Here is a 22,703-nt window from a genome sequence, read left to right as displayed (position 1 = left end):
ACAGGCTCAGCGGTCACGGCTCACGGGCACAGCCGCTCCGCGGCATGTGGGATCCTCCCAGACCGGGGCAAGAACCCGTGTCCCCTGCATCGGCAGGCGGACTCTCAACCACTGCGCCACCAGGGAAGCCCCAGAGTGACCTTTTTTTCTCTCCTAATCATAATGTAGTCACTGACGAAAACTAAACTACTGCTAGTTGTTAACTTGATAGCAGGAAGTGCTCTTTATGTTTGTGTGTTTAAACACACAACTTAGGAAAACTAATAAGATTTAAACATCACTTTCACTCATGGCTTAAAAATATTATAAAAAATAGGTTTACCTACTTTGTCCCATTCACATTTTAATTAAAATTTTTTGATTTTTCCTATTTTCAAACCATAGACCATACAATTAAAATGGAGTATTTTTTTATTGTAACAATAAAACACAAAACAAGAATAACACCCAAACATATTTGTTGACCTTGTGACAAGTTCAGGATTACCTTGTACTGTGCAAAAATGCTTTTGATGTGTCAATAGCTTGTCAAAAGATTATACTTTATTATTTATTTGAGAAAAGATAGATGATGCTTCTGAGGTCAGCAGACAGTGGGCTGAATAAGAGGAGAGTTATAGCTGTTGCAGCGGTGCCACAGTTTTTACTCGCATGAAGAGCAGTGCTTTCTTTGCTAGCTGGGGAGATTGCTTGAGGCCAAAGAAGACAAGCTTCATAGTGTGGACAGGAGTCTTCACAGAATTTTCAGAGGGAGCTCTTAATATCAGAGCTAAAGAAAACATCGTACTGTAACCATTGGATTTCACGGGGAGTGGATGATCACAGAAAGGTGGATATAAGCTGAAGCTCTGAGAAGAAAATTGCTCAAAAGGAGTATTTGGAGATGTTTTGCTGGAAGCTGAGATTTGCTATTTGTTAGATGAATAAAACAAATCTTATTTGTTTTAAATAATGTTTAAGAGAAAGATGAGTAGTTCAGTTTTTGCATGGTAATTCTTTTTATTGTGGTAAAATAGATATAACATAAAATTTACCATTTCAACCATTTAAGTGTACATTTCTGGGTATTAAGTATATTCACATTACTGCGCAGCTATCACCACCGTCCATCTCCAGAATGCTTTTCATCTTCTCCAACTGAAACTGTACCTATTAAATATTTATTCCCCATTCCTCCCTCTCCCTGGCTTCTGGCAACCAACATTTTATTTGTTGTCTCTGTGAATTTGACTATCTTAGATACCTAATATAACTAGAATCAGAAAGTATTTGTCTTTTCTTAACTGGCTTATTTCACTTAGCATAATGGCTTCAGGATTCATCCATGTTGTAGCATGTATCAAAATTTCTTTCCTTTTTAAGGCTGAATAATATTCCATTTTATGTACATGCCACATTTTGTTTACCCATTCATTTGTTGACGGATACTTGGGCTGTTCCACCTTTGGCTATTATGAATAATGCTGCTATGAACATGGATATATAAAAGCTGTTTGAGTCTCTGCATTCAGTTCTTTTGGGCATATACCCAGAAGTGGAATTGCTGGATTATATGGTAATTCTATTCTTAATATTTTGAGGAGTGACCATAACATTTTCCATAGTAGCTGCATTATTTTACATTCCCACCAGCAATGCAAAGAGTTCCAATTTCTCCACATTCATATCAACACTTTTTTTTTTTAATAACAGCCATCCTAGTGGATGTGAAATAGTATCTTATTATGGTTTTGATTTGCATTTTTCTGATGGTTAGTGACATTGAACTCCTTTTCATTTGCTTTATGGCCATTCGTATATCTTTCTTGGAGACATGTCCATTCAATTCTTTCCCCATTTGAAAATCAGGTTGTTTATTTTCTAGTTGAGTTTTAGGAGTTCTTTGTATATTCTGAATATCAGTCTCTATCAGATATGTTTTTCTCTTATTCTGTGAGTTGATATTTTACTTTTAAAATTTAGTTCTGAATTTTTTTTTTGTTTTTGCGATATGCGGGCCTCTCACTGTTGTGGCCTCTCCCGTTGCGGGCCACAGGCTCCGGACGCGCAGGCTCAGCGGCCATGGCTCACGGGCCCAGCCGCTCCGCGGCATGTGGGATCTTCCCGGACCAGGGCACGAACTCATGTCCCCTGCATCGGCAGGCAGACTCTCAACCACTGCGCCACCAGGGAAGCCCAGTTCTGAATTTTGATGAAGTTCAACTTATCTATTTTTTTCTTCTGTTGCCTGTGCTTTTGGTGTCATAGCCAAGAAATCATTGCAAAACCCAGTGTCATTAAGCTTTCCCCCTGTATTTTCTTCTAAGAGTTCTATAGTTTTAAGGCTTATGTTTAAGCGCTTGATTCACTTTTAATTAATTTTTGTATATGATGTAAGGGTCCAGCTTCATTTTTTTTTTCATGTGGATATCCAGTTTTTCTTCCATCACCATTTGTTGAAAAGACTGTCCTTTTCCTGTTGAATGGTCTTGGCACCCTCACTGAAAATCATTTGACCATATATGTGAGGGTTTATTTCTGGGCTCTTTAGTCCATTGGTCTTTATGTCTATCTTTATATCACTATCATACTGTTTTGATTACTGTATCTTGGTAGTAAAATTTGAAATCAGGAAGTGTGAGACCTCCACCTTTGTTCTTTTCCAAGATTGTTTTGACTATTCAGGGTCCCTTGAGATTCCATATGAATTTTAGGATGGATTTTTCAATTCATGCAAAAGTATCATTGGGATTTTAATTCAGGGATTGCACTGAATCTGTAGATTGCTTTGGGTAGTACTGACATCTTCCAGTCCATGAATATGGGGTGTCTTTCCATTTATTTGTGTTTTATTTAATTTCTTTTATCAATGTTTTAGAGTTTCAGAGTTCAAGTCTTTCACCTTCTTGGTTAAGTTTATTCCTAAGTACTTTTTCTTTTTGATGCTATTGTAAATAGAATTGCTGTCTTTATTTCCTTTTACAATTTTGCATTGTTAGTGTATAAAAATGAAACTAAGTTTTCTGTGTTGCTTTTTATATCCTTCAACTTTGCTGAATTCATTTATTAGCTCTAATAGGATTTTTTTTTAGTGGAATCTTTAGGGTTTCTTTATATAAGATCCTGTCATCTATAAACCGTGATAATTTTATGTCTTTCCTCCCCCCACCCCCCAGTTTTCATGCCTTTTATTTCTTTTTCTTGCCTAATTGTTCCGGCTAGGACTTCCAGTACTATGTTGAGTAGAAGTGGCAAAAGTGGGCATGTTTGTCTTGTTCCTGGTCTTAGAGGAAAAGCTTTCAGTTTTTCTTAATTGAGTATGATGTTAGCTGTGGGTTTTTCTTATGTGGCTTTTATTATGTTGAGGTAGTTTCTTTCTAGTGCATGTTTTATCTCACAGGTTCCTTTAAAAGGGTACCAGAATATGTATGACTAGAATAATGAATTGGTTGCATATTAAGTGGGCAATTTTGCACAAGTCATTTACTCTCTGGATTTAACTTTCTTCATTTCAGAAATAATTAGATTGGGTTGATTTGGGGTATCTCAAACTTTTGTGTGCATGGGAACTACCTGGGGAGGTTGTTGAAAACATTTTGAGTTAGTAGGTCTGTATGGGGTCCAGTGGTTTGCATTTTTATATCTCAGGCTATTTTGATGTGGGTGAGTTTGTTCTCTCCAACCCTTTATTGATCCTAAAATTCTGCGAAATATCCTCCAATGAGAGGTGACTGGGCGTTCATAAGAGGCAATGAAATACTGGTGGTTGAATTAGGGATTGTTTATTATTCCAAGCAATGCCTGCATTTTTGGAGTAGCAGCTTCCTGAGATTCTGGCATGTTGGAAAAAGACTAGGAATTATAAAGTGTAGACTCATTATTTGAAAGTGTGAGAAGAATAGCTGGCTCCAGAAGTAGTTGGTGTGAGGTGATTCAGGGAGGAAAGAGCTTTTGGGAAATAGAGGCAGAAGAGGGCCTAGGGAACAATTTTCCACAGAGAGGTTGCTAGTGGGGTCATAGTGCCCTTTGATTTATTAGCAAGAAGTCCTTGGTGGGACGGTTTCCGGTGGAGGAATTCCAAAGAACAGTGTTGGGAATCAGAGGGAAGAAATGTTACAGTAGGTGAAAAACTGATGACCAATGTGCATATATAAACATGCACAGCCTCATGGGTAAAATTAGTGTAAATATTTGTGCAAAATTAGTAGCTGCTTTACTATATTTATTTACATGGTCAAAGAATTCACAGTTCATAAAAAATAAAATGAAAAGTGTAAGTCTCTCTCTCATCATTCCCCGAAGGAATAAAAAAGCTTTTATTTTTAGCTCTCTTAATGTTAAATAATTTATCTGCACTATTTTTAGATCCATCAATCTAAGACATCTTTTGTCTGCCTGTTACGAAATGTGAAGAATATATTATACTGTGTTGTGTTCCTTCCTTTCTTCCCTCTATCTCTTGATTTTCATTTCTTATATATTTTAACTTTTCTGGTAGTTTTAGCAGGAATGTACAGTTAAAACAGACTTGGAGAGGGAGGGCATAGGTCTAGAATTATATGGTAATTTGCTGTCTTCTACGTCTGGGGAGACCCAGAAGGACAGCTCAAACACATGTACCTCCCTTTGATGAGCTGCTAAGAGCTGCTGTCAGCATATAAGGCCATGGAAGTGAGGGATGGAGAGAAATTTTGTGAAGGAAAAAATTGCATTATTTCTTCTCTATTATTATTATTATTATTTTTTTTTTCGGAAACCAACTGAACTAGTATTGACACCAACTACACGACTCTTCTTAGTAGCCTTATGGGAATGGATAAAGTGGCTTGACCCAAGATAACACTGATTAGACTTAGCAATGTTACGTTGAAATAAAACCAACCCAGTTTTCCCCGAGGTGGCTTACATTTCATAATGGGTCACAAACTAATACTAAAAATAAAACATTTAAAAATTTGATCCAAGCCCCTTCTATCCTCCCACACTTGAAAGGGACCTTATGAACACCAATTTCCCAATCCTAGCATCACTAGCTTACAAACCTTAGGGTTAAAAACTCCCTCCTCATATACCCAATGTTCAATTTCCATCAGTTTCAGTATACACTAGTGTAAATACCATGACTATTTTGCATGAAGTTAAGTATTCTACAGGTCAGTCACGGGACTGAACCAGGAGCTCCCACCTTTTATGGGAACTTCAGTGGTACCATCGAGGCCAAGGCAATTTAATTTAGGTTAACCAGGATTTGTTTCAATTTGTAAGAGAAACATCTTGCAACAGGTTTATTCAATTCTCTTAAAGAATGGTGGCATTCCTTTACTTTCCGCCTTTCGGCAGCAGCAGTTACATATATGGAATAGCACATTAAGTCTAAAAACGTGGGCCCTAGTCAACTTTATTTTTCGGCATTATGATCATGATAAAGGATCACGACATCCTTTACATTTCCAAGGAAAACCCAATTTAAAGTTTGTCCTTGCCAAACTCCATAAAACAGCCACTTTAGAGTAAACCAGCAGAGCATTGCCTCACCCCAATAAAGCTGTAGGTTTCATCACATGCACCAACAAATCTACACGGCTAGTTTCTGCACTCCTCTTTTACAGAATTTTACATCTATTGTTACCAGACAGCATTTTAAACACGGACATATCAACTGCCTAATAAAGCAAAAAACAAAGGCATTTTCCCCTTATTAGAAACAAGACACACCATCACTTAAAATCTTCAAACATTATTGCACTTTACCTTTCAGAATTTGACAATGCATTCAATGAAGCAATCTGCAGACAACTAGTTTTAACAGACAGATTAAAAAACACTTTTAAGCAGACGTGGATGTCCTAAACTGTTTATTAGGTAAGAATTTTACAAACATTACTTATATGAGCGGTAGCGGTGGAGCTGGAGAGTATGGCGCCTTCTCCGGGCTGCGCGGCGAGAACCACCGATCGTGTGGTGGAACTTGTGGCCCTTGCCGAGGCCGCGGCTCTTCCTGCCTGCAGACGTCAGCCCCCGCATCTCCCTGTGCTTGTGGACTGGTTTGGTGGTCCACTGGGTGTCAGGGTTTCTTCTGATAGCTTTATGGAAGGGATCAATGAGGATAACCTCAAAAAGTTTGTACGTAGAATCTTCACCCACCCAGTAAGAATTCAGGACCCTCAGGGCCCCACAGTGGCGTCCCGCTCGCTCCTCGTCAACAGACTGAAGGCTCCGGGCAAACTTGAGCTGGTTGACGCCATGGTGGATGGGCTTGCCGTAGGTGGCGCCCTTCGGGACCGGGCGTTTGCGGCTTCCGCGGCGCACGCGAACGCGATATATCACATAACCTTGCTTGGCCTTGTAGCCCAGCCTGCGCACCTTGTCGGGCCGGGTGGGGCGCAGGGCCCGGTGCAGCGCCGAGAGCTGGCGGTACTGCCAGCAGCGCACCCTGAGCAGAAAGCGCATCACGTCCGACTGCTTCTTCCTCCATAGCTCCTGGATGTACTTGTAAGCGCCCATCTCGGCTCACCTGATGGCTGCCGCCAAACGGAAAGGCTCTATTATATTTTAAAGGTGAGAAGGGACCAGAGGATGAAGTATCTATTAGAATTTTGTTCCAGTTATAGTGGGAAACCACTGATGAGTTTTAAACAAGGCAATCACATTACATGATTTATATTTTAAGAAGATCATTCTGGCAGCTTTATAGATGGACTGCAGAGGGGCAAGAGTGGCAGCAAGGGGACCAGTTAAGAGATGCTCACAGTTGTCCAGGGCAGAGTCTGTGTGGCCCTGCTCTAAGATGGTAGCAGAGGAATTACAGGGAAGTAGTTGATTTGGGGTATATTTTAGGGGTGGAACCTCCAGATTGTTGATGATGTGGTGGGATGGGTGAGTTAGAAAAGGTGAGGAATCATGGCAGACAGAATGATGGCCTCCCAAAGATGTCCACATCCTAATCCCAGAAACTGTGAATATGTTACCTTACGTGGTGGTAAAAGGTGGTTCTGATCACCAGATTCTAATGTGTGGAGGAGGTTTCCCAAAGCAGCAAGCAATTCTCAGGACACCTGCAGGGTATCTGAGACAGCAACTCAGTTCTGACATTATTTACCTGGAGTTAGTGTCAGATCCCACAAGCTAAGGGCTCGGTCCTAAAGGACTGCCCCTCTCCCCCCCACTTCAGATGCCAGTTGCAAACCCAGGTTATCACCTGTGCTTCTGACTGACTGGCTATAAATAAGAGGTTCCCAGGGCTTCCCTGGTGGCGCAGTGGTTGAGAGTCCGCCTGCCGATGCAGCGGACACGGGTTCGTGCCCCAGTCCGGGAGGATCCCCCATGCCGCGGAGTGGCTGGGCCCGTGAGCCATGGCCGCTGACCCTGCGTGTCCGGAGCCTGTGCTCCGCAACGGGAGAGGCCACAACAGTGAGAGGCCCACGTACCGCAAAAAAAAAAAAAAAAAAAAAAGAGGTTCCCATGACCTCCTCCTTGGGTTCTATTAATTTGCTTAGAGCAACTCACAGAACTCAGAGAGACATTTTGCTTACTAGATCACTGGTTTATTATAAAAGCATACAACTCAGGAACAGCTACACAGAAGAGATACAGAGGGCAAGGTATGGGGAAAGGGTGTGGAGCCTTTATGCCCTCTCCGAGCACACCACTCTCCCCGAATCTCCGTGTGTTCACCAACCCAGAAGCTCTCTGAACCTCCTTTTCCTGTTGTTTTTATGGAGGCTTCATTGCATAGGACTTGATGAAATCATTGGCCATTGAACCTCCAGCCTCTCTCCCTTCCCCAGAGGTCAAAGGGTGGAACTGAAAGTTCCAACTCTCCCTTCAAGGTTGGTTCCCCAGCAGCCAGCCCCCATCCTTAGGTGCTTTCCAAAAGTCATCTCATAAAAAAAACTTAGTTGTGGTGAAAAAGGGCTTGTTATGAATAACAGGACACCTTTATGGCTCTGAAGTACTTTCAGGAACTAAGGACAGAGACCAAATATTATGACAAAATGTTCTCCTATTGCTCTTATTGCCCAGGAAATTCCCAGGGAGCTGTGAGCCAGGAACTGTGGAAAGATCAAATATATATGAAAATATATTTTGGTCATCTGACCAAATATACATATTTCTTATAAATCACAATATTTCACATGGCAGAATAGACTTTGTAGATGTGATTAAGTTAAAGATCTTGAGATGGGGAGTTTATCCTGGAATATTTGAGTGGGCAGTGTCATCACAGGGTCCTTACAGCAGTCAGAGTCAGAGAAGGAGATGTCATGATGGAAACAGAGGTTGGAGAGATGCGAGGAAGGATTGTTACCAAGCCGGCTGCCCGACGTGTACAGAAGCCAGTACTATGGCGCTGGCTTTGGAGGAAAGAAAGAGCTTTATTGCGAGGTTGACCAGCAAGGGGACAGAAAGCAGGACTCAAATCTGTGTCTCCCATCCAGGGTTCAGGGCAAAATTTAAGGACGAACTTGGCAAAAGCTGATTGGCTAGTCTCAAATCAGTCCATCCGGAAGCCGATTTTCCTTCTTGAAGGACTTCTCACTTTGTAAAGGATTCCAGTGGCAACATTTCTATTCTTTGAGTTTTGCAAACTCAAGATTCTTCGTTCCGGGGTCATCCTGGAGCCGTGGGTTCCCGTCTTGCACATGCACAGTGCTGTCTCTGTAAAATAACTACAGGTTTAAACAATCAACAACCTGTTTTAAGGAAGCAAAACCATTTTAAGCTGGTCAGTGTTTTATGTGCTGTTTCAATTTCTCCCTATTTCTTTACACATTCCTCAATCTTGAAGGAAATAGGGTGATATCACTCTAGGCGCTTCCTGCTGATTAGAAGCATGGATTTTCATAAGAGGAATGAAAGTGTTTTGCACTTAATTGTAAATATTCACAAGTCCCACCTTGAACTCTTAAGTCTTAGGCAATCATCATGCGTGTGGGGAGGCCTTTTAAATATATGAGACCGACAACAAATACAAAATTTAATGAGTCCTGTGAAGGTGTCTACAAATACCAGCAAATATCTGTAATTTCTCATGGCTTTGGGCATAACAGTCAAGTCTATTTGCCAACCATCTCCTGGTTCTGTCCCTCGGTTTTGCACCCCTTTTATTATTGGGGGCGGACTGCTTTTTGGATTGTTTCTGGCTGGATCAGGCAATTTTGTATTACCCTTTCGTTGGTCCTTTGCATTTGTGGACCAAAAATAAACTTCTGTAGCCAGTGATTGGTTAGGTCACGCCCCTAATGGTTTCCTTGATGTAGATGGGTAATAACTCTTTCCATTAAATGCTCAGGTATAAGCACTAGTCCCTGTTCATTATAAATCCAGCCTTCTTTGGTTGTTTGGTACTGATCATCTAAGTCTCAAGCCAGCGTGAAATTCCCCTTCGTCTGCTTTCTCTAGATCCATTTCCCAACACTGAGGTTTAAACAGGGATAGGTCCACACGTGGAATGAGTGCTAGGGCCTTAGGATGGGGATTTTTGGTCTGGCTGCCTGTTTTGTGCCCTGATCAGCCAAATTATTTCCTTTAGCTATATAACTATCAGTCTTTTGCGGGCCCAGGCAATGTACTATGGCTACTTCTTCCATCATTATAACAGAGCCTAATCAGGCCAGTGTCTCCTCCGCGTGTTTAACTTCTTTTCTTCTTGATGTTAGTTAGACCCCTCTCTTCCCATATGGCCCCATGTGCATGCACGACAGAGAAGTCATACTTAGAATCAGTATAAATGGTGACCTTTTATTTAGCCGCAAGGCACAGGGCCCTCTTGAGGGCTATGAGCTCTGCCTCTTGGACAGATGTACCCGGAAGGAGGGCTTCCACTTCTAGGCTTCCTGATGAATTACTACTACATACTCAGCCTTTCAGAGTCCCTGGTCTACGAAGCTTCTCCTGTCTGTAAACATTTCTATATCTGGATTTTCAGTCAGGTTGGGTCTGCTAGAATAGACTTCTTCAATATTTGTGTACAATCCACAAGCCATGGAATACAGGCAGCCTCTAGAAGCTGGAAAAGGTAAGGAAACAGATTTTCTCCTAGAGCCCCCCCAGAGAAACTGCCCTGCTGACACCTTCAGTTTAGGCTCTAGACTTTGATTTTGGACTTTTGACCTCCAGAAGTGTAAGAAAATTATTTGTATTGTCTTAAGTCACAGAATCATAGAAATTTGTTACAGCAGTAATAGGAAATTAATATTGGAGTCAAGAATGACAATAAGGCTTTTTCCTGGGGAATAGTGCTACTATTTCCCAATATGGGAAAGGCTGGGGAGGAAAGGAGGCTAAGAGAAAACTGAACCTGTCCCCTTCAAGTGGACAGTTGGTCATCATACAGATAAGTTGATGGGCGAGTTGGCCCTGGCCTCAGGGGCAGGTCAGGATACGATGGAAATGTGGGAGACACCAACATATAAATGATATTTAGAGACCTGGGGTTTACACCCCTGGAGAAAGCATATTACATTAAAATCATGGAAAGACAGCTTAGTAACTTCCAAACAGAGGCCACATACAGACTTATTCCCCCTCACTTCTTGCTGTTTAAATTACAGTTGTTTTCTTTTGAGTCACCAAATGACATTTCAAAAGATAATAAGAAGCTGCCACTTTGGAAGGAAAAAAACCCCCAACATTAGGCAACCTTTTAAAAGATCAAATTTCTGGAGTGTGCAGATAGTTGCAGTATTTCTTTCTTCATTTTTTTTTTTTTTTTGAAGAATACATATGAGCTCATTTAACAGATTTAAGCCTATAGTTTAATTTGGGGGGATTTTTATGGGTACAAATTTTTAAGAATTTGTTTCTTATCAGGTGGATAACCTTTAACTTTTGAGAGAACCATACTCCCCTTTTCTGATGGTACTGGTTGTTTCCTGTTGTTTTGTTTCAAGGGCTTTGGTGACAATTGACAGTGAGCTTTGAAATTAAGGTTACATTTTGTGTAAAGGCAACACATCTAGAGGAATCTATGTATATTCTTATATCTACTGAACATATAGATCAAGGGTTCTCAACCATGGACAGTTTTACATTCCCCAGGGGACATTTAACAATGTCGGGAGATATTTTTGGATGTCGAGATGGGGATGGGATGCTACTGGCATCTCGTGGGTAGAGGCCAGGGATGCTGCCAAACATACCACTGTGTACAGGACAGCCCCCAACCCCGACCCACATCAAAGACGTACTCAGCCTAAAATGTCAATAGTGCAGAGGTTGGCAGACCCTGTAATAGGACTTGTAAACCTACAGGTTAGGAAAATGGGAACTATTATCTTTCTGTCCCTTAACATATATGCTCTTCCTACATAAATCTGGTTGCACACTGAGCTGGCAAACTTCGTTTTGTTGCCCTGATGTAAGTACTACAACATTCTTGCAGATTCTATAACTTTTATTTTGCGAGAAACTGGCTAATTTAGTGTTAACTGGAATGGAAGGCACAAAGAAGGATTTGAAGTCAATTTAAATGGCTTTTTGGGGGGCTAAAATGAAAGTGTTAAATTTATTATAGTCATATTTTAGGAAAAAATTTCATATTCTGTAAGCAGTTTTTATTTTGGACTACTTATCAAGTAGTACTAACATTATGCCCTTGCTAGTCATGACTAATTAAATACTGCCCTGGTTATTTGCTTATTTCAGGTAAAAAAAAAAGTCACTTGATATAATTATAATTGAAATAAAATAAAATTGTAAAAATTGCTTTACTTCTTATTGTTTGGCAGTATTGGAGTAGAAGCGTTGTGATTTAAAAAAAAGTATGTTGAGGAAAAGTCTACTTTCTGTCATTTACTAACTTAAGTAGCAGCCCAAGGAAAAGATGTAGGAATGAAGAGATTTGTACAATGATCTTGAGTCTTTTCATTCCTAGATTTTGCAATATGAACTTTAATTACTAAATTGGTTAGAGACTTTGAGAAACCTACATTATTTAGTAGGATGGGGGATATACCTTAATTTCTGCAATTTAAGGTTAAACCCCTAAGTGTAAATTGGTGCAGCCACTACGGAACAGTATGGAGGTTCTTTTAAAAACTAAAAATAGTTACCATATGATCCTGCAATCCCACTCCTGAATACGTATCCAAAGAAAACTGTAATTTGCAAAGATACATGCACCCCAATGTTCATAGCAGCACTATTTACAATAGCCAAGACATGGAAACAACCTAAGTGTCCATTGACAGATGAATGGATGAAGAAGATGTGGTACGTATATACAATGGAATATTAGCCATAGTAAAGAATGAAATAATGCCATTTGCAGCAACATGGGTGGACCTAGAGATTATTATATTAAGTGAAGTAAGTCAGACAAAGACAAATATAATATAATATCACTTATATGTGAAATCTAAAAAAAATGATATAAATGAACTTACAAAACAGAAATAGACTCACAGACATAGAAAACAAACTTATGGTTACCAGAGGGGATAGTGGGGGTTGGTGAGGGGGAAATAAAGTATGAGTTTGGGATTAACATATACACACTACTATGTATAAAGTAGATAAACAACAAGGACCTACTGTATAGCACAGGGAACTATATTCAATGTCTTGTAATAACCTATAATAGAAAAAGAATCTGAAAAAGAATATATATATACACACACACACACATATATATAAGATACATATAAATAACTGAATCACTTTGCTGTACAGCTGAAGCTAATGCAACTTTGTAAATTAGCTATACTTCGATTTAAAAAATGGTTAAAAATAAAAAAGAGAAATATTTAGAAGTTGTATGTTTTAATTCTCCAGGAGAATTAAGAAATTGAGAAAATGGGCTAAATGTTTCCTGTTAATAAAGAGAAGAAAAATCCAATAAAAAAAAAAGATTAGGCCCCTAAGATGGTAGATACAGTTAGAAAATTAAAATCACGAGGTGTATACCTTTAAAAATTTCTAAAATGAGGTATATGACAATGTATACCTAAAAGCAGTGACCAGTTTGAAATATTAAAAGTAGTTAAGATAGCACGACTTTCTGAATATGAAGATGACTTTTGGGAAATCAATGATAAGCATTGTATTGTTTCTTAGGAATACTTAATATAGATACATTAATGCTTTTAACCCGTGTGGTTTGTTAAAGAACTAACATCCTCATTTGCTAATCATTCTTTTGTAATTTTAACACATATATACAAGACATATGAAAATGATGTTCTTGACTTCTTTTTTTTTTTAACATCTTTATTGGAGTATTATTGCTTTACAATGGTGTGTTAGTTTCTGCTGTATAACAAAGTGAATCAGCTATACATATACATACAGCCCCATATACGCTCTCTCTTGCGACTCCCTCTCACCTTCCCTATCCCACCTCTCTAGGTGGTCACAAAGCACCGAGCTGATCTCCCTGTGCTATGCGGCTGCTTCCCACTAGCTATCTATTTTACATTTGGTAGTGTATATATGTCCATGCCACGCTCTCACTTCGTACCAGCTTGCCCTTCCCCCTCCCCGTGTCCTCAAGTCCATTCTCTATGTCTGCATCTTTATTCCTGTCCTGCCCCTAGGTTCTTCAGAACCATTATTATTATTATTTTTTTTACATTCCATATATATGTGTTAGCATATGGTATTTATTTTTCTTCTTCTGACTTGCTTCACTCTGTATGACAGACTCTAAGCCCATCCACCTCACTACAAATAACTCAATTTCATTTCCTTTTATGGCTGAGTAATATTCCATTGTATATATGTGCCACATCTTCTTTATCCATTCATCTGTCAATGGACACTTAGGTTGCTTTCATGTCCTGGCTATTGTAAATAGAGCTACAATGAACATTGTTGTACATGACTCTTTTTGAATTATGGTTTTCTCAGGGTATATGCCCAGCAGTGGGATTGCTGGGTTGTATGGTAGTTCTATGTTTAGATTTTTGAGGAACCTCCGTACTGTTCTCCATAGTGGCTGTATCAATTTACATTCCCACCAACAGTGCAAGAGGGTTCCCTTTTCTCCACACCCTCTCCAGCATTTATTGTTTGTAGATTTTTTGATGATGGCCATTCTGACCGGTGTGAGATGATACCTCATTATGGTTTTGATTTGCATTTCTCTAATGATTAGTGATGTTGAGCATCCTTTCATGTGTTTGTTGGCAACCTGTATATCTTCTTTGGAGAAATGTCTATTTAGGTCTTCAGCCCATTTTTGGATTTGGTTGTTTGTTTTTTTGATATTGAGCTGCATGAGCTGCTTGTATACTTTGGAGATTAATCCTGTCAGTTGCTTCATTTGCAAATATTTTCTCCCATTCTAAGTGTTGTCTTTTCATCTTGTTTATGGTTTCCTTTGCTGTGCAAAAGCATTTAAGTTTCATTAGGTCCCATTCGTTTATTTTTGTTTTTATTTCCATTTCCCTAGGAGGTGGGTCCAAAAGGATCTTGCTGTGATTTATGTCATAGAGCATTCTACCTGTGTTTTCCTCTAAGAGTATTATAGTGTTTGTACTTACATTTAGATCTTTAATCCATTTTGAGTTTATTTTTGTGAATGGTGTTAGGGAGTGTTCTAATTTCATTCTTGTACATGTAGCTGTCCAGTTTTCCCAGAACCACTTATTGAAGAGGCTGTCTTTTCTCCATTGTATATTCTTACCTCCTTTATCAAAGATAAGGTGACCATATGTGCGTGGGTTTATCTCTGGGCTTTCTATCCTGTTCCACTGATCTATATTTCTGTTTTTGTGCCATATTATCTTGATTACTGTAGCTTTGTAGTATAGTCTGAAGTCAGGGAGCCTGATTCCTCCAGTTCTGTTTTTCTTTCTCAAGATTGCTTTGGCTATTTGGGGTCTTTTGTATTTCCATACAAATTGTGAAATTCTTTTGTTCTAGTTCTGTGAAAAATGCATTGGTAGTATGATAGGGATTGCATTGAATGTGTAGATTGCTTTGGGTAGTGTAGTCATTTTCACAATGTTGATTCTTCCAATCCAAGAACATGGTATATCTCTCCATCTGTTTGTATCATCTTTAATTTCTTTCATCAGTGTCCTATAGTTTTATGCATACAGGTCTTTTGTCTCCTTAGGTAGGTTTATTCCTAGTTATTTTATTCTTTTTGTTGCAATGGTAAATGGGAGTGTTTCCTTAATTTCTCTTTCAGATTTTTCATCACTAGTGTACAGGAATGCCAGAGATTTCTGTGCATTAATTTTGTATCCTGCTACTTTACCAAATTCATTGATTAGCTCTAGTAGTTTTCTGGTAGCATCTTTAGGATTCTCTATGTATAGTATCATGTCATCTGCAAACAGTGACAGTTTTACTTCTTCTTTTCCAATTTGGATTCCTTTTATTTCTTTTTCTTATCTGATTGCTGTGGCTAAAACTTCCAAAACTATGTTAAATAATAGTGGTGAGAGTGGGCAGCCTTGTCTTGTTCCTGATCTTTGTGGAAATGCTTTCAGTTTTTCACCTTTGAGAACAATGTTGGCTGTGGGTTTGTCATATATAGCCTTTATTATGTTGAGGTAAGTTCCCTCTATGCCTATTTTCTGGAGAGTTTTTATCATAAATGGGTGTTGAATTTTGTTGAAAGCTTTTTCTGCATCTATTGAGATGATCATATGGTTTTTCTCCTTCAGTTTGTTAATATGGTGTATCACATTGATTGATTTGCATATATTGAAGAATCCTTGCATTCCTGGGATAAACCCCACTTGATCATGGTGTATGATACTTTTAATGTGCTGTTGGATTCTGTTTGCTAGTATTTGGTTGAGGATTTTTGCATCTATGTTCATCAGTGATATTGGCCTGTAGTTTTCTTTCTTTGTAACATCTTTGTCTGGTTTTGGTGTCAGGGTGATGGTGGCCTTGTAGAATGCGTTTGGGAGTGTTCCTGCCTCTGCTATATTTTGGAAGAGTTTGAGAAGGGTAGGTCTTAGCTCTTCTCTAAATGTTTGATAGAATTCACCTGTGAAGCCATCTGGTCCTGGACTTCTGTTTGTTGGAAGATTTTTAATCACAGTCTCAATTTCAGCGCTTGTAATTGTTCTGTTTATATTTTCTATTTCTTCCTGGTTCAGTCTCGAAAGGTTGTGCTTTTCTAAGAATTTGTCCATTTCTTCCAAGTTGTCCATTTTATTGGCATACAGTTGCTTGTAGTAATCTCTCATGATCCTTTGTATTTCTGCAGTGTAAGCTGTTAATTCTCCTTTTTCATTTCTAATTCTATTGATGTGAGTCTTCTCCCTTATTTTCTTGATGAGTCTGGCTAATGGTTTATCAATTTTGTTTATCTTCTCAAAGAATGAGCTTTTAGTTTTATTGATCTTTGCTATTGTTTCCCTCATTTCTTTTTCATTTATTTCTGATCTGATCTTTATGATTTCTTTCCTTCTGCTAACTTTGGGGGTCTTTTGTTCTTCTTTCTCTAATTGCTTTAGGTGTAAGGTTAGGTTGTTTATTTGAGATGTTTCTTGTTTCTTGAGGTAGGACTGTGTTGCTATAAACTTCCCTCTTAGAACTGTTGTTGCTGCATTCCATAGGTTTTGGGCCGTCGTGTTTTCATTGTCATTTGTTTCTAGGTATTTTTTGATTTCCTCTTTGGTTTCTCAGTGATCTCTAGGTTATTTAGTAGTGTATTGTTTAGCCTCCATGTGTTTGTATTTTTTACAGATTTTTTTCCTGTAATTGATGTCTAGTCTTATAGCATTGTGGTCGGAAAAGATACTTGATATGATTTCAATTTTCTTAAATTTACCAAGGCTTGCTTTGTGACCCTGAGATATGATCTATCTTGGAGAATGTTCCATGAGCACTTGAGAAGAAAGTGTAATCTGCTGTTTTCAGATGGAATGTCCTATAAATATCAATTAAGTCCATCTTGTTTAATGTATCATTTAAAGCTTGTGTTTCCTTATTTATTTTCATTTTGGATGATCTGTCCATTGGTGAAAGTGGGTGTGAAAGTCCCTTACTATGATTTTATTACTGTCAATTTTCCCTTTTATGAGTGTTAGCATTTGCTTTATGTATTGATGTGCTCCTATGTTGGGTACATAAATATTTACAATTGTTATCTCTTCTTCTTGGATTGATCCCTTGATCATCATGTAGTGTCCTTCTTTGTCTCTTGTAATAGTCTTTATTTTAAAGTCTATTTTCTCTGATATGAAAATTGCTACTCCAGCTTTCTTTTGATTTCCATTTGTGTGGAATATCTTTTTCCATCCCCTCACTTTCAGTCTGTGTGTGTCCCTACGTCTGAAGTGGGTCTCTTATAGACAGCATATGTCCGGGTCTTGTTTTTGTATCCATTCAGCCAGTCTGTGCCTTTTGGTGGGAGCCTTTAATCCTTTTACATTTAAGGTAGTTATCGATATGTATGTTCCTATTACCATTTTCTTAATTGTTTTGAGTTTGTTATTGTAAGTCTTTTTCTTCTCTTGTGTTTCCTGCCTAGAGAAGTTCCTTTAGCATTTGTTGTGGAGCTTGTTTGGTCGTGCTGAATTCTCTTAGCTTTTGCTTATCTGTAAATGTTTTAATTTCTCCATCAAATCTGAATGAGATCCTTGCTGGCTAGAGTAATCTTGGTTGTAGGTTTTTCCCTTTCATCACTTTAAATATGTCCTGCCACTCCCATCTGGCTTGCAGAGTTTCTGCTGAAAGATCAGCTGTTAACCTTATGGGGATTCCCTTGTATGTCAATTGTTGCTTTTCCCTTGCTGCTTTTAATATGTTTTCTTTGTATTTAATTTTTGATAGTTTGATTAATATGTGTCTTGGCGTGTTTCTCCTTGGACTTATCCTGTATGGGACTATCTGTGCTTCCTGGACTTGATTGACTATATCCTTACCCATATTAGGGAAGTTTTCCACTATAATCTCTTCAAACATTTTCTCAGTCCCTTTTGTTTCTCTTCTTCTCCTGGGACCCCTATAATTCAAATGTTGGTGCGTTCAATATTGTCCCAGAGGTCTCTGAGATTGTCCTCAATTCTTTTTATTCTTTTTTTTTTCTTTATTCTTCTCTGCGGTAGTTATTTCCACTATTTTATCTTCCAGGTCACTTATGCATTCTTCTGCCTCAGTTATTCTGCTATTGATTCCTTCTAGAGAATTTTTAATTTCATTTACTGTGTTGTTCATCATTGTTTGTTTGCTCTTTAGTTCTTTTAGGTCCTTGTTAAACGTTTCTTGTATTTTCTCCATTCTATATCCAAGATTTTGGATCATCTTTACTATCATTACTCTGAATTGTTTTTCAGGTTGACTGACTATTTCCTCTCCATTTGTTTGGTCTGGTGGGTTTTTACCTTGCTCCTTCATCTGCTGTGTATTTCTGTCTTCTCATTTTGCCTAACTTACCGTGTTTTGGGGTCTCCGTTTTGCAAGCTGCAAGTTCGTAGTTCCCAGTGTTTTTGGTGTCTGCTCCCAGTGGGTAAGTTTGGTTCAGTGGGTTTGTAGGCTTCCTGATGGAGGGGACTGGTGCCTGTGTTCTGGTGGATGAGGCTGGATCTTGTCTTTCTGGTGGGCAGGTCCACATCTATGTGTTTTGGGGTGTCTGTGGACTTATTATGATTTTAGGCAGCCTCTCTGCTAATGGGTGGGTTTGTGTTCCTGTCTTGCTAGTTGTTTGCCATAGGGTGTCTAGCACTGTAGCTTGCTGGTCATTGAGTGGAGCTGGGTCTTAGCATGGAGATGGACATCTCTGGGAGAGCTTTTGCCATTTGATGTTCCATGGGGCCAGGAGGTCTCTGGTGGACCAATGTCCTGAACTTGGCTGTCCCACCTCAGAAGCTCAGGCCTGACACTGGCCAGAGCACCAAGACCCTGTCAGCCACATGGCTCAGAAGAAAAGTGAGAAAAAAAAGAAAGAAATAAAGAATATAAAATAAAGTTATTAAAATAAAAAAATTATTAAAAATAAAAACTAAAAAGGGTAATAAAAAAAAGAGAAAGAAACAAGAGAGCAACCAAACTAAAAAATAAATCCTCCAATGATAACAAGTGCTAAAAACTATACTTAAAAAACCCCAAAACCAAAAAACAGAAACCAAAAACAGACAGTCAGAACCCTAGGACAAATGGCAAAAGCAAAGCTCTACAGAAAAATCATACAAAGAAGGATACAGATACACACTCACAAAAAGAGCAAAAGGAAAAAAAGTAAAAGAATATGTATATAACAAATTAAAAAAGGAGGAGAGCAACCAAATCAATAAACAAATCTACCAATGATAATAAGCTCTAAATACTAAACTAAGATAAACATAAAACCAGAAACAAATTAGATGCAGAAAGCAAATCCCCAGTCTACAGTTGATCCCAAAGTCCACCGCCTCAATTTTGGGATGATTCTTTGTCTATTCATTTATTCCACAGATGCAGGTACATCAAGTGGATTGTGGAGATTTAATCCACTGCTTCTAATGCTGCTGGGAGAGATTTCCCTTTCTCTTCTTTCTTTGCACAGCTCCTGGGGTTCAGCTTTGGATTTGGCCCTGCTTCTGCATGTAGGTCACCTGAGGGTGTCTGTTCCCTGTGCAGACAGGACGGGGTTAAAGGAGAAGCTGATTAGGGGGCTCTGGCTCACTCAGGTGGGGGGGGGGGAGGGAGGGGTACGGAATGCAGGGCGAGCCTGTGGTGGCAGAGGCTGATGTGACATTGCACCAGCCTGAGGTGTGCCGTGGGTTCTCCTGGGGAAGTTGTCCCTGGATCACGGGACCCTGGCAGTGTGGGCTGCACAGGCTCCCGGGAGGGGAGGTGTGGATAGTGACCTGTGCTCTCACACGGGCTTCTTGGTGGCGGCAGCAGCAGCCTTAGTGTCTCATGCCTGTCTCTGGGGTTCGCGCTGATAGCCGCGGCTCGTGCGTGTCTCTGGAGCTCGTTTAGATGGTGCTCTGAATCCCCTCTCCTTGTGCACCCCGAAAAAATGGTCTCTTGACTCTTAGGCAGTTCCAGACTTTTTTCTGGACTCCTTCCCGGCTAGCTGTCATGCACTAGCCCCTTCAGGCTGTGTTCACGCCGCCAACCCCGGTCCTCTCCCTGGGATCCTACCGAAGCCCGAGCCTCAGCTCCCAGCCCCCACCTGCCCTGGCGGGTGAGCAGACAAGCCTCTCGGGCTGGTGAGTGCTGGTCGGCACCGATCCTCTGTGCGGGAATCTCTCTGCTTTGCCCCCCCGCACCCCTGTTGCTGTGTTCTCCTCCATGGCTCCGAAGCTTTCCCCCTCCGCCACCCACAGTCTCTACCCGCGAAGGGCCTTCCTAGTGTGTAGAAACTTTTCCTCCTTCACAGCTCCCTCCCAGAGGCGCAGGTCCCGTCCCTATTCTTTTGTCTCTGTTTTTCCTTTTTTCTTTTGCCCTACCCAGGTACGTGGGGGAGTTTCTTGCCTTTGGGAGGTCTGAGGTCTTCTGCCAGAGTTCAGCAGGTGTTCTGTAGGAGTTGTTCCACATGTAGATGTATTTCTGATGTATTTGTGGGGAGGAAGGTGATCTCCACGTTTTACTCCTCCGTCATCTTGAAGGCGCCCCCCAGACTTGAATTCTTTTGGAGAAATTTGTAGTGCATATTATACCTCTTGTGTTGCAAAGTGATGTTGTTTTAGTAGAAAATGTTATTGTAAAACCCAGTGAGTGGGTTGCTTTGTACTGACGTCTATAGTCCCCTTCTCTCCTGCCCCCTTTCTCCCCAGTTATCTTAGCTTTCTCATTTAAGCCCAAGTTATTTCAGACAAGAAGTTATCTGCTGAATGATACTTTCCTCGTTAGTTCTTTTACTGGAATTTTTTTGTATCCCCAGCATTCATTCATTTATTCATTCATTCATATGCTCAATCATTTATTTAATCGTCACTCAGTAAATGCTAATGAAAAGATATATCTATATGCTTATATCTAACTGCAAAATCCACATGTCTACTTGCATATATAATGTGCATATCAAACTTAATAGGTTTAAAACAGAAGTTCTGGTTTCCCACTGCCACTTTTTCCTCCTGCAGTGTTCCCCATCCAAATACATTGCTCACTCCTTCTGGTTATTTAGGCTAAAAATTCTGGCGATTTCCTTGGTCCCCTTATTTCATTCATAACCAATAACTGACCTGTAAGCAACTCTGTTGACTCTGCTTTCACTGTGTACCCAGAATCTGACCACTTCTCATCAATTCCACTGTTACTACTGAAGTCCAACCCACCATCAACTCCTGCCTGGATTATTGCAACAGCCTCTTAACTGGACTTTCTGCTTTCTCCCTTGGTCCCTCATCTTTAGTCTATTGTCAACACAACAGCCTGAGTGAACTTTGAAAAATGGAAGGCAGATATGTCACTCTTCAGCTCAAAAACCTCAGTGACTTGCTATTTCATGAAGAGTAAAAGGCAGAGTTCTTACAGTGGCCTACAAGGTCCTATACATTTGACCCCCTGTTGCTTCCCTAACTTCAGTGCCTATGACACTCCCCTTGACTAACTCCACTTGACCCAAACTGGCCTTCTTGCAATTCTTTAACATACCAAGTATACTCCTGCCTCACAACTTTTGCAACCACTGTTCCCTCTGCCAGGAATTCTCTTTCCCCAGATATCCATGTGGCTTGTTCCTTCACCTCCCAATCTTTGCTCAAATGTCACCTTTTCAAAGAGTTCTTCTCTGTCCACTCTATTTAATATTATCACCTCTTTTTACTATACACTCCCTTTGCCTCTTACTTACTTTATTCCTTTTACCTATAGCATTTATCACCATCCAACTTGCTTTAAATTTATTTGTTGATTCTATTTCTCCCCACTACCCCTCAATACATACTAAAATGCAAACTCCAGAAAACCAAAGCTTCAGCTTGAAACATGGTAGACACAATAATTATTTGTTGAATGAGTAAATGATTTCATATGTGATGTACAAGCCAATAAGGTCGCATATAATCTGAGGAAATAGATGTATTTCGAAATACTATTTTTATTTTTGTATGTCTTCAAGGTTCCATCTTATTATAGGTTCTCATTTGGAAATAAAAATGAGATTTAATGAACCTAAAACATTCTGTAGACATAGTGAGATCTATCGTTTGCTTACTAAAATAGTCAGGATATTCTGCATAGCAGTCAGTATTCTAAATGCTAGTTTTAAAAATTAGGTGACTACAGGCTGTGCAGTTGTCATTTTGAAGAATTCTATGGAAGAATTTTTCTAACATTTTTCTAACATGTTAGAAAAAATGAGATCACATCAATATTAGCTTTTCCACATCTAACTTTGAGTAAGGTATGTGTAGTGCACGTGATATTTGTTTTGAGTAAAATTGTGTTACATGACAGTTGTGAGCCTCTATATCCGGGAACACACTTTAATGGTGTGACTTAGGAAGCCTAATGGCACCTGCATTTTGTAAAATGGGAAAATCCATTTTTGGCATGGCCTCCAGTTTGAAGTTACTCTTTGCATCCAAAAGGGCAGAATGCAACCGATCCATGGTCATAACTAAGATCAGAGCAAAGGACAGAGCCAGACACAGCTGAGAACCAGAAAACACAGAACTCTTTCTAATCCATAGATGTAGACAGAGCTGGGTTCCTGTGGACAAAAGGAGTTTCCACTCCAGTGACACAGAACTTGTGACCCACATCTTGCAGAGGGTAGTTAAGGGAAGCAGAGACCTCTTAGGAATACTGTTGTCAAACAGCTATGTATTTACCATGAATTCATAAGCAGAGCCTGAAACATTTCTTCAAATAGAAATAAC

The 22,703-nt window shown here is 39.6% G+C and overlaps 2 protein-coding genes across 3 annotated transcripts in view; one reads left to right on the top strand and one right to left on the bottom strand.

The window, feature by feature from the left end:
* ADAM23 (ADAM metallopeptidase domain 23) overlaps positions 1-22,703 on the top strand; it is a 163,687-nt gene that overhangs the window by 10,869 nt on the left and 130,115 nt on the right. The window lies entirely within an intron of this gene.
* Positions 5,687-6,513, bottom strand: LOC132428045 (large ribosomal subunit protein eL15-like). Its single transcript, XM_060015583.1, has one exon. The coding sequence runs from the start codon at positions 6,481-6,483 to the stop codon at positions 5,860-5,862; it is 624 nt and encodes a 207-aa protein (XP_059871566.1). The 5' UTR covers positions 6,484-6,513; the 3' UTR covers positions 5,687-5,859.

The sequence above is a fragment of the Delphinus delphis genome, chromosome 7 (assembly GCF_949987515.2).
Source record: "Delphinus delphis chromosome 7, mDelDel1.2, whole genome shotgun sequence".
Taxonomy (NCBI): Eukaryota; Metazoa; Chordata; class Mammalia; order Artiodactyla; family Delphinidae; genus Delphinus; species Delphinus delphis.
Note: the sequence above shows the minus strand (reverse complement) of the source record. Positions and strands in the feature narration are given on the sequence as shown.